The 17,512-nt window shown below is 37.0% G+C and overlaps 1 protein-coding gene across 4 annotated transcripts in view; it reads right to left on the bottom strand.

Annotated features, from left to right (window-relative positions):
* Positions 1 to 17,512, bottom strand: part of OPHN1 (oligophrenin 1) — a 526,945-nt gene that overhangs the window by 210,127 nt on the left and 299,306 nt on the right. For all 4 annotated transcript variants that reach the window (XM_059385802.1, XM_059385799.1, XM_059385801.1 and 1 more), the window contains exons 13-15: positions 15,176 to 15,209; positions 14,610 to 14,672; positions 12,959 to 13,033 (exon numbers count right to left, since the gene is read on the bottom strand). In XM_059385802.1, the coding sequence (XP_059241785.1) occupies positions 12,959 to 13,033; positions 14,610 to 14,672; positions 15,176 to 15,209 (172 nt within the window). The remainder of the gene's footprint in view (positions 1 to 12,958; positions 13,034 to 14,609; positions 14,673 to 15,175; positions 15,210 to 17,512) is intronic.

Genomic DNA, 17,512 nt, shown 5'->3' with positions numbered 1-17,512 from the left:
TCTATCACATTGATTGATTTGCGAATGTTGAACCATCCTTGTAGCCCAGGGATGAATCCCACCTGGTCATGGTGGATAATCTTTTTAATGTGCTGTTGGATCCTGTTTGCTGAGAATCTTAGCATCAATATTCATCAGGGATATTGGTCTGAAATTCTCCTTTTTGGTAGGGTCTTTGCCTGATTTGGGGATCAGGGTAATGCTGGCTTCATAGAGTCTGGATGTTTTCCTTCTGCTTCAATTTTTTGAAACAGCTTCAGGAGAAAAGGTGTTATTTCTTCTTTGAAAGTTTGATAGAATTCCCCAGGGAATCCGTCAGGTCCTGGGCTCTTGTTTTTTGGGAGGTTTTTGATCACCGCTTCAATCTCGTTACTAGATATGTCTATTCAGGTTGTTGATTTCTTCCTGGTTCAATTTTGGGAGTTTATAGTTTTCCAAGAATGCATCCATTTCATCTAGGTTGCTAAGCTAATTGGCATATAACTGTTGATAATAACTTCTGATGATTGTTTCTACTTCCTTGGTGCTGTGATCTCTCCCTTTTCATTCATAATTTTATTAATTTGGGCTTTCTTTTCTTTTGGATTAGTGCAGCCAGTGGTTTATCTATCTTATTGATTGTTTCAAAAAGCCAGCTTCTAGTTTCATTGATATGTTCTACTGTATCTCTGGTTTCTACCTCATTGATCTCAGCTCTAATCTTGATTATTTCCCTTCTTATGTGTGGAGCTGGTTTGATTTGTTGTTGATTCTCCAGTTCTTTAAGGTGTAGAGACAGCTGCTGTGTTCTGGATTTTTCAATTTTTTTTTAAGATTTTATTTATTTATGTGACAGACAGAGATCACAAATAGGCAGAGAGGCAGGCAGAGAGAGAGGAGGAAGCAGGCTCCCCTCTGAGCAGAGAGCCCAATGTGGGGCTCGATCCCAGGACCCTGAGATCATGACCTGAGCTGAATGCAGGGGCTTTAAACCACTGAGCCACCCAGGCGCCCCTGGCTTTTTCAATTTTTTGAGGGAGGCTTCGATGGCTATATATTTCCACCTTAGGACTACCTTTGCTGTATCCCATAGGTTTTGGACGGAAGTGTCTTCATTCTCATTGGTTTCCATGAATTGTTTCAGTTCTTCTTTGATCTCCTGGTTGATCCAAGCATTCTTTTTTTTTTTTTAAGATTTTTATTTATTTATTTGACAGAGAGAGAGAGAGAGAGAAATCACTAGTACGCAGAGGGTGGGGGGAGGGGGAAGTGGGCTCCCTGCTGAGCAGAGAGCCCGATGTGGGGTTCGATCCCAGGAGCCCGGGATCATGACCTGAGCCGAAGGCAGAGGCTTAACCCACTGAGCCACCCAGGCGCCCCAATCCAATCATTCTTAAGCAAGGTGGTCTTTAGCTTCCAGGCGTTTGAGTTCCTTCGGAACTTTTCCTTGTCATTGAGCTCCAGTTTCAAAGCATTGTGATCTGAGAATATGTAGGGAATCATCTCAGTCTTTTGGTATGGGTTGAGTCCTGATTTGTGACCCAGTATGTGATCTATTCTTGAGAAGGTTCCATGTGCACTTGAGAAGAATGAGTATTCTGTTGTTTTAGGGTGGAATGTTCTGTATATATCTGAGGTCCATCTGGTCCAATGTGCCATTAATGCTCTTGTTTCTTTATTGATTTTCTGCTTTGATGATCTGTCTATTTCTGAGAGAGGCGTGCTAAGATCTCCTACTATTAGTGTATTCATATCAATATGACTTTTCATCTTGATTAACAGTTTTCTTATGTAATTGGCTGCTCCCATATTGGGGCATAGATATTTACAATTGTTAGATAATCTTGGTGGATAGTCCCTTTAAGAATGATGTCGTGTCCTTCTGTATCTTTGACTACAGTCTTCAGTTTAAAATCTAATTTATCTGATATGAGAATCGCTACCCCAGCCTTCTTTTGAGGCCCATTGGCATGAAAAATGCTTCTCCATCCCTTCACTTTCAGTCTGGGTGTATCTTTAGTTTCCAAATAGGTCTCTTGTAGACAACATACGGATGGGTCCTGTCATTTTATCCAATCTGCAACCCTGTGCTGTTCTATGGGCGCATTTAGGCCATTCACATTAAGAGTGATTATTGATAGATAGGTTTTTATTGACATCGTGTTACCTTTGAAGTCTTTCTTTCTGTAGATTGTTTCTAGATTTCTGTTCAATGCTATTCTTAGGATTTTTCCTCTTTTATAGAATCCCCCTTCATATTTCCTGCAGTGTCAGCTTGGTGGTTGCATAGTCTTTTAAGCCTTGCTGGTTGCATAGTCTTTTAAGCCTTGCTGGTCTTGGAAACTCTTTATCTATGAAACACATCTTCTTTATCCATTCCTCTGTTGAAGGGTATCTCAGCTCCTTCCACAATTTGGCTATTGTGGACATTGCTGCTATAAGCATTGAGGTGCATGTGCCCCTTCTTTTCCCTGTATCTCTATCATTGGGGTAAATACCCAGTAGTACAATTGCTGGGTCATAGGGTAGCTCTATTTTTAACTTTCTGAGGAACTTCCATATTGTTTTCCAAAAAGGCTGTACTAGCTTGCATTCCCACCAACAGTGTAAGAGGAACCCTCTTTCTCCACATCCTCATCAACATTTGTTGCTTCCAGCCTTGTTAATTTTTGCCATTCTAACTGATGTAAGGTGGTATCTCAGTGTGGTTCTGATTTGCATTTCCCTGATGGCTAAAGATGTTGAACATTTTTTTCATGTGTCTGTTAGTCATTTGTATGTCTTTTTAGAGAAGTGTCTGTTCTTGTCTTCTGCCCACTTTTTGACTGGATTATTTGTTTTTTGGGGTGTTGAGTTTGAGAAGTTTTTTTATAGATGTGGCTTCACTCATATGTGGAACATAAAGAATAGCATGGAGGATATTAGGGAAAAGAAGGGAGAACTGAAGGGGGGAATCAGAGGAGGAAATGAACCATGAGAGACTACAGTGTGAGGGTTTCAGAGGAGTGGGGGGTTGGGAGGATGGGGTAGCCTGGTAACAGGTATTAAGGAGGGCATGTGCTCTAATGAGCATTGAGTGTTATATGAAAATAATGAATCCTGGAACACTACATCAAAAACTAATGATGTACTGTATGGTGACTAACATAACATAATAAAAAAAACGTTGGACGCGGGTTGTGAGGAGTTATTGCTTAATTGCTAAACAGTTTCTGTTTGTGATAATGAAAAAGTTTTGTAAATAAATAGTGGCGATGTTTGCTCAACACTGTGAATGTAATTAATGCCACAAAACTGTATGCTTAAAAATGGCTAAAATGGCAATTTTATGTTGTATATACTCTATGACAATAAAAATGTTTTAAAGGAAAAAAAAACCTGTCATTTTCTACAGATCCTTGCAGCTCTTTTCTAACTGTTAGACAGTATGTTGCCCAATTTAAAAGAATTTTTGCGCAAATTAGCTCTTAAAATTTTTAATATGCCACAGTTTATGTTATAGCAGTACATGTACCTACCATGGAATGTAAAATTGTGAGTGCAAGTATAGACTGATCAATCTGTAAAATCAATTTAGAATGTATACTCACACTACAATGGTACTTGCTGAGCATTCTTATTCTACAATTTTGCTAATTTCTAATGTTTGTTTTTATTTGAAAAAGTATGTGAACGATTGCTAAATGTAACTGGCAATTAATTATTTGTACCATGATTAAAACTATATGAGAGTTTGCGCATCAAAAAAAGTACATGATAAATATATGAATATGGAACTATAGCTCGATTTTGCTGTGGCTAACACTGTGTCATATGTTTTGGACTTTTGGAATTATCTTTACAGCACTCATTCATTCTACAAATATTTATGTCAGTCATTGTGCTGGATATTAGATTGCTAGAGATCCAAGAGAAAAAAATCTTGTGAAAAAAAAATAGATTGAGGAATGCTACAGCATGTACTACCTACCTGAGAATTCTATAAATGAAATTTTCCCAGATGACAACTAGCTTTGATCTAGAGAAGACTAGTCTTTCATTTCTGATTGACTTGACTGGTTATTTGTATTTGAAAGGGTCTCCAGTGTGAGCTAATGGGAGACATATTATGAAAGTAAATTGATAGTCTCAATATATCAAAATAGAAGGCAAGGGATATGTGAAGAACAAGAGAAAAAGAAAAAGATAGAGAGGTAAAGACCAGCCATAAACACTAATGTCTATAATATAGTAGACATTCAATCAACACTGGATGAATCAATGGATGAAATGTCATTAACTGAAAGACTGGTCTAAGGAAAGTAGAAAGGGGTTCACAAGCCAAGACAGGAGGAGGCAGAAGATAAGCAATAAGATTAGGAAAAAAATGAGAATCAGTGGAGTTCAGACAGAGGAAATGAAGCATATATACTCTCTATCAGAAAAAAAGAATATATCTACATTATCCCAAAGTTAATATATTCTTCTTATATGCTTCAGATAAATGGTACAAAGACTTTGGTTCAAGAAGCAGAATGGTTCTTCATAAGGGAACACTGTGATTTCTATTTTCCAATTGCCTATACTGTCAGGTGGAGATCAATAGAACCCTGGATCTGGGATATTCCAGAGTTTACTCTGAGGGGAAAATGGAGGACTATATCCATGAACTATATGGCAGCTGCTAGACTCTATGCTTCATGAGGAATGAGATTTTTGTCTGTTTTTTTACTAATATACACCTACCACCTGATACAGTGCCTGGCATATAGGAAACAAGGAAAGCTGCCATCTCCTAGAAGCTGCAAAAGGCAAAGGAACAGATTCTCCTTTAGATACTCCAGCGTGAATGCAACCCCACCAATAACCTTGATTTTAACTCCCTAAGACTGATTTGTTACAGTAGCGATAGGACATTAATGCAAAAAGTTTCCCGGTTCCTTATTCATAGTGAGATAGCAAATAGACTATCCAGATTAGAAACCCAGCAGCAGGGAGCAGGTACAGTAAGGAGGCTACCAGATTTACATGTCAACAATTTAACTTTTTTTGTAAGTTAAGATACTTCTGACACAAGTATTTCTATCCCCCTTTTCACACATTGACAAGAATGCTAGAAAAGGGCAATATGTTCGTTGGGAACTAAAGATGAATTTGGTATCTGTTTTTTTAGTTTTTAAGAAAACAATCGATAAAGAACAAATATTCAGACCACAAACTTTATTTCTAGCTTCAAAACTGGAGGCAAATAAATAATTTCAAAAAGGACAACATTAAATAACTATTTACCAATTATTCCAGCCTCTTGTAGTACTGTGCTACATGTGTAGCACACATGATCTGAGAATACTCAAAGTACCTATCTAGGTTACCAAGTATAATTGTGATTAATGTGCTGAAACTATATAAGTTTTTAAATACATGCACGTGTGCACATATATACACACCTGACCTTGGGAATAAAAATGCCTTGATATATATTGAAAAGTAAAGTTCCCCACTATACTTGAGTATAAAAAAAGTGATTAACCTACAGAATTGCTTTACAGATAAATGCATAGAGTTCAAGTTTTACAGCTCCTAAAGTGGAGTGTGATATGGTTTTGTTTTACTTGCTAGGGGTATTATTTCACTGTTACTCAAAGAACTCATATAATTTGAAGTTGCTTCTTTTTGATACATATTTATTATCTATTTGTCTAGATATATGTGAGGTTTTTTTTTTTAAAGATTTATTTATTTATTTGACAGACAGAGATCACAATTAGACAGAGAGGCAAGCAGAGAGAGAGAGAGAGAGAGGAGGAAGCAGGCTCCCCGCTGAGCAGAGAGCCCGATGCGGGGCTCGATCCCAGGACCCTGGGTTCATGACCTGAGCTGAAGGCAGAGGCTTTAATCCACTGAGCCACCCAGGGCCCCGATATATGTGAGTTTAATACTAAACTTAATTCTTCAGATGCTGAACACTTAAGTATGAGGGATTTTTTTTAAAAGTCTATTCTCATCTCTACTCTATTTAACTGTCTACATATGATTACATTAGGTGCTCCATTTGGTTTCTGAAAATTAAATGTATTTTCTGTTAATAGTGTAAAGATAAAAGGAGAAATTTTAAAACCTAAATAAGTAACATCTTACCAATGGTTTGTTACTTTACTCACTATATTCGTTTCTCCTCTGTTTAGTTCAGTAAATAATGATTTTCTGTGGATGACTTCCTAGCTAGAATCAACTTCATAAAGGACACATGTCAATACTGCTCTATCTCACCCCTCTGTTTCAGTCATTGTGAAATACTCTCTAGAGCACAAGATTTTAGAGTTCCAGTGAAGGAACAGTTACTGAGTACCTGCAATGTGCTAGGTACACTGGTATTGTCACGAGCATGATTATAATTATTAAAATTATAATATAAATATATGTAATTATTATAAGAGGCATTATCATTAATAAGATGACAATGACTTGATAAGAGGTGGAGAAGCAGAACACTTAGATGCAGTACCAAGCTGTTTCTGAGGTAATCAGATTAGCTTCTCTGTGACTTGAGTGGTTTATGATGGATTAAGCATGAGTGAAAATGCTTCCCATCAGTTTGTAGGATATGTTAACATAAAGCATAATGCAACAATCTTGGGTGGGGGAGAAATGTGACTAACCCAATGGTGGACTGAATGAAAAATAATTATTTATTGTGGATGTGTTTCCCCCTCCCACTGACTTAGCAGTCTGTGTTGCATTTTATTTGCCAAAAAGACAGATTTTCAGGTGGGGAAAAAATGGAAGTCTTTAGTAAACAACAGAAAAAAGCCCACAGTCATGTGTTGTAGGAAACACTATAAAGAAAGTAGTCTAAAGGTTGTTGAAGTTAAAAAAACAATACTAGAAGTGTACTTTTGATGGGCATAGAGCACAAGACTTAAGGAAAAAAGAGAGGAAAACATGCTGTGCTAGTAAGAGGAATGTTCTTTCTCCCAGAATAAATCATGATGAGTCTATACAAAGCCAAAGCAGTCAGCCCCTAATGGTGTGAGAATAGATCAGGGAAGGGTGAAAAGAAGCAAGACAACTTTGAGGATCCCATGAGAATCCCCGGAAGATAGAATATAAAAGAAGCTTAGAAGGGAGATCACTCCACACAAAGATAAATTGTAAGTTAGCAGAAAGTCAGTCTATCCTACAGAATGTAAACTCCACAAAGGTAGGAAATGCTAGTGGTATGTTCACTCTAACCTATACCCTTGAGCAAAATGCCTGACCCTTAGTAGATTCATTTGCTAAATGAATAAGGATCATCAAATCTAGAATTGGAATTAGGGAAAGAATCAGGGATTACTACTTTTATGCAGAAATATGTAAAACAGGCACTGTTTTATATTGTATGTATAAATATTTATATCCAGAAATTCTTGGGCTATTTTTCAGATATTCACGTAAGTAATATTTGGAGCTGAATGTTGAATAGATGCAATATGCCAACCCTGCCACTTTCTATGATACATGAATCAAATCATATTGCCATGTACGATTTGAAGGAACCATTTCAGTCCTATTGAAGCCTGTAAGAGAATCAGTAGGATGCCGAGCATGGCACATGTTTCAGCTTATTATATATTAGGTAGAAGAATGAAATTAACTAAACAGTTAATGAGTCCAATAATTTTTCAGAAACTAAATATGCTGGGCCATGCTCTAAGCCCTTTCCCAAACAAAAAAGTGTCCTATAGCTTATAAAATGTGCTGTAAAAGGCCAGGAATAGGACAATGTGAATTTTTAAGTCAAGAATATAAAGTGATAAAAGCAAGCAATGCTGAGGCAATAATAATGTACTCTATAATACAAAAACTCTACATTCTGCTATTACTACATGTTGTTGCATCCTCATGTACTAACAGGGTTATGTTGTCAGGCCTATAGGGTTATGAAAATTAAGCTATGCATCACAGAAGAGACCAAATATATGTGCTTTATTCAAACTGCAGCTCTCCACACTTAGTTTGTTTTCTGATGCTTTATGAAAACTGAGATTATCAGTTCACTACCATTCACAAAAGGAAGAACAACAGGTTTGCAGAAAGATAAAAACAATTAAGTTTAGTTCTGGACATGTCAAATATATGTATCTGTGAAACATGTATATACAGACAGAGACTATGACAAAGACAATTCCAATTCTGATTCCTTCAGCCTTTGGAGATTAACATCTCTGCCATGCCATGATGATTTAACAGACTATGCTATACAGATATGATCACTCTATGTTTAGTAAGCACAGGTTCAGTGAGAAACTGGAGACACTGAGTTTAGAACTCAGGAAATGATGTCTAGACTAGAGATTTTTGGGTGCTGTTAGCATAGAAGTGCTAGTAAAACCCTGCAGAGGGACTTTATGCCAGGCCATGTTGGAATAACTGGCACTAGACTTGCTCTCCTGTTGTGACAATAAGAACACTGGACAAAATGTAAGTAAGAAAGAGCTATTTGTAGTTATTGAACAATGGACAGCATAGGACTATGACTCTGAAAAAAGGGGAAACAAATAAAATAAGTCCTACCATTGTCACACCTTGCTACCTAAAAGCACTTTCTGAATAGTAGCATCAGGAATAAGAACTCAAAGCTCAGCATGGAAGTCTTGCTCAGGTGGAAGAGAAAAAGCCTGGAGTTCAGAGAGGCTATGGAAGCTAGAATTTGCAGGGCATTATGCCAGAAAAGAGGGAGCTGTACAGAGAAAGAACAACAACAACAAAAAAATTCCGTGGATCTCCTTGAGTCTGTCCATTGAATACTAAGCTATGAGTGGCCAAGATAAAACTCTATGAGGCTAGGGGCACCTAGGTGGCTCAGTCAGTTGAGCATCCAACTCTTCATTTTGACTCAGGTCATGATCTCAGGGTCATGGGATCAAGCCCTGCATTGGGCTTTGCACTCAGTATGGAGTCTGCTTGAGATTCATTCCCTCTCCCTCTGCCTCCCTCTCTGTTGCTCCCCTGGCTTGTGAATTCTCTCTCTCTCTCTCTCCCCCTCAAATAAATAAAAAATCTTTAAAAAAAAAAGTCTACAAGGTTAGCCAATGGACAGATCAAGGAATTTTAAGCTGAACAATTCCAAGAAGTGATGCAGAGCTGGCAGATGTTTAAGTTCCAAACAATAAGAATGAAGAGACAAAAGAAGACAGACTTCAGTAGTACGGCTAACCTAGCCAGTAAAAGATAGCTTATTTTGGTCCTTACAAGCTTAAAAAGAAGCATCAAATGGATAGCTGATCTACAAATAACTACCTAAAAAACAAATTTCAATACTCTTTAATAGAAGTCAACAAAATAGACATGTAATACCCATGATTTTCAGAATCCTATAAAAATTGCTAGACATACTCTTAAGAGGGCAGTATATACCAATGTAGACCTACTTCAAGAAGCAAGAAAAATCTCAAACATACAAACTAACCTTACACCTAAAGGAGCTAGAAAAAGGCATAAATGAAGCCTAAAGCCAGTAGAAGAAGGAAAAAAAAATTAGTGCAGAAGAAATGATGCAGAAACAAAACAAACAAATAGAACAGAACAATGAAACCAGTAGCTGGTTCTTTGAAAAAAATTAATGAAGTTGATAAACTCCTAGCCAGGCTTATTAAAAAGAAGAGAAGAATGACCGAAATAAATAAAATCACAAATGAGAAAGAATAAATAACAACCAAAACCACAGAAAGATAATTATAAGAGAATATTATGAAAAAAAATGCCAACAAATTGGACAACCTTGAAGAAGTAGATAAATTTCCAGAAACATATAAATTACCAGAACTGAAACAGAAAGAAATAGAAAACTTGAACAGACTGAAAACCACTAAAAAATTGAATCAGCAATAAAAAAATCTCCCAACAAACAGAAGTCCAGAGCCAGATAGCTTCACAAGGAAATTCCAGCAAACATTTAAAGAAGAGTTAATACCTATTCTTCTCAAACTATTCCAAAAACTAGAAGAGGAAGAAGACTTCCAAATTCATCCTTGAGGCCAGCATTTTCCTGATACCAAAAGCAGATAAAGATTCCACTTAAAAAGAGAACTACAGGTAAATATCCTTGATGAACATGGATGTAAAAATTCTCAACAAGATACTAGCAAATTGAATCCTTAACAGTACATTAAAAGAATCATTTGGCATGATCAAGTGGAATTTATTCCTGGGGAGCAAGTGCTTCAAAATTTGCAGATTAATCAATGTGACAAACCAGATTAATAAGAGAAAGGAAAGAACCATATGATCCTTTCAGTAGATGAAGAAAATGCATTTGACAAAGTACAATATCCACTCATGATAACAATCCTAAAAAAGGTAGGATTAGAGGAAATACCTAAGCAATGTAAAGGCCATATATGAAAAACCCACAGCTAATATAATTCTCAGTAAGGAAAACCCGAGAGCTTTTCTTCTATAGTGAGAAACAACAGGGGATGCCCACTCTCACCACTGACACTTAACATAGTACTGGAAATTTTAGCCACAGCAATCAGACAAGAAAAAGAAAAATTTAAAAAGCATCCAAATTGGCAAGGAAGAAGTCAAATGTTCACTACCTGCCAATGATATGATGCTATATTTAGAAACCCTGAAAAACTAGACCAAAAATTTGCTAAAAACAATAAATGAATTCAGTAAAGTTGTAGGATACAAAACCAATGTAGAGAAATCTGCTGTGTTTCTATATACCAATAGGGAAGCAGGAGGAAGAGAATTCAAGGACTCGATCCCATTTACAATTCTACCAAAAAGCATAACATACATAGGAAGAAGCCTAACTGAAAAGATAAATGATATGTACTCTGAAAACTATAAAACACTGATGAAAGACATTGAAAATGACACAAAGAAATGGAAAAAGATCCCATGCTCATGGATTGGAAGAGGAAATATTATGAAAATGACTATAGTATCCAAAGCAGCCCCTATCAAATTACCCACATCATTTTTCACACAGCTAGAACAAACAATCTTAAAATTTGTATGGGACCACAAATGACCCGAAATAGCCAAAGCAATCTTGAAAAGCAAAGCTGAATTCATCACAATTCTGGACTTCAAATTATATTACAAAGCTGTAGTGATCAAGACAGCATGGTACTGGCACAGAAAAGGACACATAGATCAATGGAACAGAATGGAAAACTTGGAAATGTACCCACAATTGTATGGTTAGTTAATCTTCAATAAAGCAGGAAAGAATATAAATGGAAAAAAGACTGTCTTCAAAAAATGATATTGGGAAAACTGATAATCTACATGCAAAATATTAAAAGCAAAAATAAACTACTGGGACTTCATCAAAATAAAAAGCTTCTGCACAGCAAAGGAAATGATCAATAAAACTAACAGACAGCCTACGGAATGGGAGAAGATATTTGCAAATGACACATTGATAAAGGGTTAGTATCCAAAATTTATAAAGAACTTATAAAACTGAACATTTAAAAAAATGGGAACACATGGCTAGACATTTTTTTCCCAGGAAGACAAATAGATGGCCAAAAGACACATGAAAAAATGCTCAATATCACTAGTCATCAGGGAAATACAAATCAGAACTATTATGAGATACCACTTCACAATAGTTGGAATGGCTAAAATTACAACACAAGAAACAACAGGTGTTGATGAGGATGTGGAAATGGGGAACCCTCTTACAGTGTTGGTGGGAAGGCAAAGTGGTGCAACCACTCTGGAAAACTATACAGAGGTTCCTCAAAAAAGTTGAAAACAGAACTACCCTATAATCTAGGAATTGTGCTACTGGGTATTCACTCAAAGAATATAAAAATACTAATTCAAAGGATAAATGCACCCCAGTGTTTATAGCAGCACTTGAATATAAGTCAAAATATGGAAAGAACCCAAATGTCCATCAACTGACGCATGGATAAAGAAGATGTGGTATATACACAATGGAATATTACATAGCCATCAAAAGGAATGAACTCTTCCCATTTGTAATGGCGTGATTTGAGCTAGAGAGTACTACACTAAGCCAAATAAGTCAGTCAGAGAAAGACAAACACCATACGACTTCACTCATTTGTGGAATTTAAGAAGCCAAACAAGTGAGCATGGGGGGAAAAAGAGAGAGGTAAACCAAGAACAGACTCTTAACTGTAGAGAACAAAGTGATAGCTATCAGAGGAAAGTTGGGTAGGGATAGGTTAAATAGGTGATGGGGATTAAGCACTGCATTTGATGAGCAACTGATGTTGTATGGAAGTATTGAATCACTATATTATACATGTGAAACTACTATCACACTGTATGTTAATGAACTGAAATTTAAATAATTTAAATAAAAACTTTAAAAATTACTTGACATGTAAAAAGTGAAAAAATGTCATGCATAACCAGGTTAATATTTCTTCATTGGGAATACATGTAGAGGAAGAAATAAAGGCTGGTAAAGAGGGAATGCTGGAAAATACCCAGCCAAGATTTAAAAGATGAGAAGAAAAAGGACCTGAGAAGAGTCACTTGAAAGTTTTAACACAAGATTTTAGAAAAATCACAAGATGTTGAATCACAGAAGTCACATAGGGAGAAAGTTTCAAAAAGGAGGGAGTAGTCAACAAGGAGATCAAGCCAGATAGATTGTGAAAACCGTCCACTGTGAATATCTTCAAAACTTTAAGCAAGACAAACTGTGAGAACTATCTGCTGTGAATATCTGCTGTGATATCTTCTATGCCTGGCAAAAGTAGTTCCAGTGGAGAGGTTGGGGTAGAAGCCAGACTGCAAAGGTTCTCAGGTGTCAATATGATGTGGTGAAGAAGAAATGCTAGTTGTATCAATGCAAGATTGTCTCTGAGCCAGGGTAGGCAAATAAGTGTATATTTTTCCTTTGAAAATATTTCTTAAACATTCTATAACCTTTTTTAGCAATGTCTCCTTTCTCTTTTAGTCACATTTATTTTTAATACACAATTTCCAATAAGAATTATGAAATTAAAATTGTTACCAAAAAAGGCATTCAGCAGCTTCTGAACCTGAATGTTGCTGCCCACAGTACGATACAATCCCTCTGTCTTGATCCCTAGGGAAAGAAATTGAGATCAGTTTTGTTTCACAGCTAGAGCTTTCATTTCCCTCAGGGTAAAGAAAGTAGGTACTTACATCCTAGTCAGTTCAAACAGAAAAGTGTCTCTCTACCCTCTCCATGCTCTCCAGCCTTTCCCTACAATAGGGGAACAGTTTTGAAACCTCTCTCCAAATTATTCTCTCTACACTTTCATTTGGATTATACCAAAATTTCATTAATATGAACAGAAGAGAATATACTTTATAGTAAAAAGAAAAATATGCTTAGGTGGGTAGCAGCGGGTGGCTGGGAAAAGTGCCACCATCTTGGAAGGGAGCTAGGTTTTAATTGAAAAAGGAGGAAATACCAATCTCCGAGTTGCCTGTGAGCAGTGATATAAAGGAAGAAAGGGATGGACTATGGCATATGTTAAACAGAGAGGCTTGGCTCATATACTACCTGCCTACATTCTAACAATTCTCAGAGAGAGACTAGAGAGTTAGAGTTTTTTAAGGATTTTATTTATTTATTTGGAAGAGAGAGAGATCACAAGTAGGCAGAGAGGCAGCCTGAGAGAGAGGGGGAAGCAGATTCTCTGCTGATCAGAGAGCCTGATTTGGGGCTCAATCCCAGGACCCTGAGATCATGACCTGAGCCGAAGCCAGAGGCTTAACCCACTGAGCCACCCAGGCGCCCCTAAACTGATATGTACTGTGGTAGAAATTGAACTCTTATTTATTTATGATGGAATGGTAAGAACACTACTTGAGGAGTGTTCAGTAGTACTTTAGAATATCTTATAAGATGTTGGAAGCTCTTTCTCTTTATTTATTTTTTTGAAATACAAGAGGCTGTACATATTTAATATATACAACTTGGTGAGTTTGGAGATAAGTGAAACCATCACCACAATCTACCCATCACATACCCATCACCTCTAAAGCTTTCCTGTAGCCCTCCTTATTCATTATTTTTTTGTGATAAGAGCTCTTAACATAAGATCTACCATCTTAGCACATTTTAAAGTCTACAATACAGTATTGTTAACTACAGCTTTATGCTGTACACCATATCTCTAGGACATAATTATCTTGTATAACTTAGAACTTTGTACCATTTGATTAATTAAGCTCTTTCTCTTTAAATGCAGGAAACCACAAATTATCCCAATATACTTGGATACCACTGGCTTGAAATTTGCTAGAATTTTAGAAATTTATGTCTAGTGTTCCAGGTTTATAAATAGTCTTTATCGCTAAAATGAGTCCTGACCAACAAACAACATCATTGCTAATTTTAAGAAATTTCCCTAGAATAAATTCAGAGTGACCAAATTCAAACACCACCAATACTCTGGTTCATTTCTTTTCTTTTTTTTTTTAAAGATTTTATTTATTTATTTGACAGACAGAGATCACAAGTAGGCAGAGAGGCAGGCAGAGAGAGAGAGAGAGAGAGGGAAGCAGGCTTCCTGCGGAGCACGGAGCCTGATGCGGGGCTCAATCCCAGGACCCTGAGATCGTGACCCGAGCCGAAGGCAGCAGCCCAAACCACTGAGCCACCCAGGCGCCCCCTCTGGTTCATTTCTTACCTTTGGTCTCAATGACATTGATGCACTTCCTAACAAACTTGAACCCCACTTCATTCAGTTCCACTATTTGAAACAAAGGAAAACAGAGTTAGATCCTGCTATAATAAGCTTTACCTACCAACCATTTATTGATCATGCTAGGAGACTGCAGTGAGAGATTAAGGGGTATGGTTTTTCATCACTAATACCCTTAAATAGAAATATTTTCCCCTTAAAAGAGTTTTTTACTCTTCTACCACAAAACACTGTTACTGATCTCTTTGCATTATGTTTATTTTAGGCATGAGCAACATCAGACATGAAATGTCAGGGTAGAAATGCACATAATTTCTATCCTGTGTTTAGAATAAGAAAGATACAATGTTCTTCTCTATATTACTATTACTACCTATACCATAAACTAAGATAAAGTGACTTCCTTATTTCACTAAGTAGACATACTAAAAAATAGGTATGAATTTTATTCCACACAGAGTCATCAACACATTTGCGTCAGTATTACAGAACATTAACTGATTAGGACAGCAAGCAGTTTGTAATGTCAATAGACCATAAATTTGACTCACTTTCTTCCTGTTTTGTTATGGGGCTGTGGTAGATCTACAAAAGAAGAGAAAGAAAAAGCCAAGGCTATTGTCAATCACTATAGATAAGTGTGGCAAATAATACTAATCTATTTTCTCAGGTAGTCCATCAAAACCATTGGTGTCCCTGAAGCTTTAATAAGATGAAAAACTGGGCTAAGCAGAATCTTTGCATAGGTCCCCAGAAAACACTTGGATTAACAATCTTTGAAGCAGATTCCAAGTAGCTCACTGCAGCTGAAGTTGTAGCCTACCCATCTTAGAAATTTACTTATGTAAAGCCTGGAGAATTTTTCTGATGGAGCAAGAGAGCATGCGAGAAAAGAAACAGTTTTCTAATAGATACATGGCTAATGGGCATTGGCAGTAAAATGTAAATACTTCCAGTAACAGCCTCCTACCCCAAAGGCTAAGTAATGGGTGTTTCTCTGTAGAAAAGCAAGTGTCCAGCTGAAAGACACCCCTGCACTGATCAAGATTTGTCTGAGTCATATTGAAGAACACACTGAGAGCTACATGAGACACCAAAGGGGAGATCCTCAACAAAGTCTAGTCCTGGTTCCACCTCTATCTCATTAGGATATCTCGGGCATGTCCTTTTTGTCTCTATACTTTAAGACTCGTATCTCTAAAATGATGAGGATTGGAACAGATGTCCCTTCAAGTCCTGATCTTCTTTGACACTTTAAACAAAGGCATGTATACCACATCTAAGATTAGTGAATTGGGGTGTTTAGTAAATCAGCAAGAATAATAATGTGAAACTGCAGGAAGGAAGCCTTCTCTATGGGATTTGTTAGTCGGCTTTAACAATCTCTCCTTTTATTTATTTTTTTAAAGATTTTATTTATTTATTTGACAGAGATCACAATTAGGCAGAGAGGCAGGCAGAGAGAGAGAAGAAGGGAAGCAGGCTCCCTGCTGAGAAGAGAGCACAATGTGGTGCTCAATCCCTGGACCCTGAGATCATGACCTGAGCCGAAGCCAAAGGCTTAACCCACTGAGCTACCCAGGTGTCCCAGCAATCTGTCCTTTTAAAAGAAAATCATCTGCATATGTGTGTATGCCCATGGACAATTCAATGAGGGAGATTTCTGTGCTGACCAGCCCTAGCTGCCACTTTCATTAACAAGCTATTTGCAGAAACACTATCAAAGTCAAGTTGTTAGGGATCAATATTTAGTGAATCCATATTCTAATGTCATTCTCCACAAAAACCCATCTGTATCCTTCAACCTCTAAAACCTAAAGAGAGAACAAATTTAAAAGAGGGAATCAAGAATAAAATGCCCTGCTGAGCCTCCTACCATCTTCCTAGAGAAACATCAGAGGCATGCAATAGTTAAGCTCCAGGTTTCTGGGAAGGAGGGAGAGACAGGTCATGGACTACTTTCTGTATGCCAGTCCTCACAGTACCACTTCCCTCCTGCTACCTTCTTGGTTGCTATAAATGCAGTCTGAGATCTGACCACTCCTCTTTAGTCTCCAGGGCACTGAGGAGACACAGAAAGAAAAGTCTGTGGTGTGTTTCCCCTCTTAACAAATTTTTGCCTTGAATAAAACAAGAATATTAGACTATATTCAAATATTATTGAATTGCAGTAGCCTTGCACTCATTCTTTAGTCCAGTTAGAAGCACCTAAAACTAATACAGCACATTACAGTTGACAGATATCCCATTCATTTGATTTTTCAAAGCAATTCTGTGAGTTAAGTGGAACAGAGATTATTAAACCCATTTTACTGAAGAGAAGAAAACTGAATCTCAGCTACAATGACTTGCTTGAAGTCACACAACTGCTGAACAGCACAACTAGGATCCAAATTCAGGCTTTTGGAATTCCAACACTAGGAAGGTAATATTAGTTCATATGCCACTAGAAGAAACCCACATCGAAGATACTGAAGAGAAAAAGTGCTTTTCACTCGTTTCTGACTCCTCATATTGGTTATTCTATGATAATCACTAAAACATTTAAGGTATTGCTTGTACTCCTGTGTAACAATGTTCTAAACAGACTGGTACATCTTGAAACATAGGATGACAGTACCATCTTCCCCACCAGCTGTACCCTTCAAGAGAATAAGCTGATTTGGGAATGTAAGATGGGGGCAGCAAAATAATTTTGAATAAAATCTTAACAAATGCTTATTCAGTTATGACAATTATTTTCCATCTTTCTATATAAATACATATTAGTTTTATAAACTGAAAAAGCTTAATTTTCTTTTTTTAAAATTTCTTTTCAGCGTAACAGAATTCATTGTTTTTGCACAACACCCAGTGCTCCATGCAATCTGTGCCCTCTCTAATACCCA

The sequence above is a fragment of the Mustela nigripes genome, chromosome X, assembly GCF_022355385.1.
Source record: "Mustela nigripes isolate SB6536 chromosome X, MUSNIG.SB6536, whole genome shotgun sequence".
Classification (NCBI taxonomy): domain Eukaryota; kingdom Metazoa; phylum Chordata; class Mammalia; order Carnivora; family Mustelidae; genus Mustela; species Mustela nigripes.
Note: the sequence above shows the minus strand (reverse complement) of the source record. Positions and strands in the feature narration are given on the sequence as shown.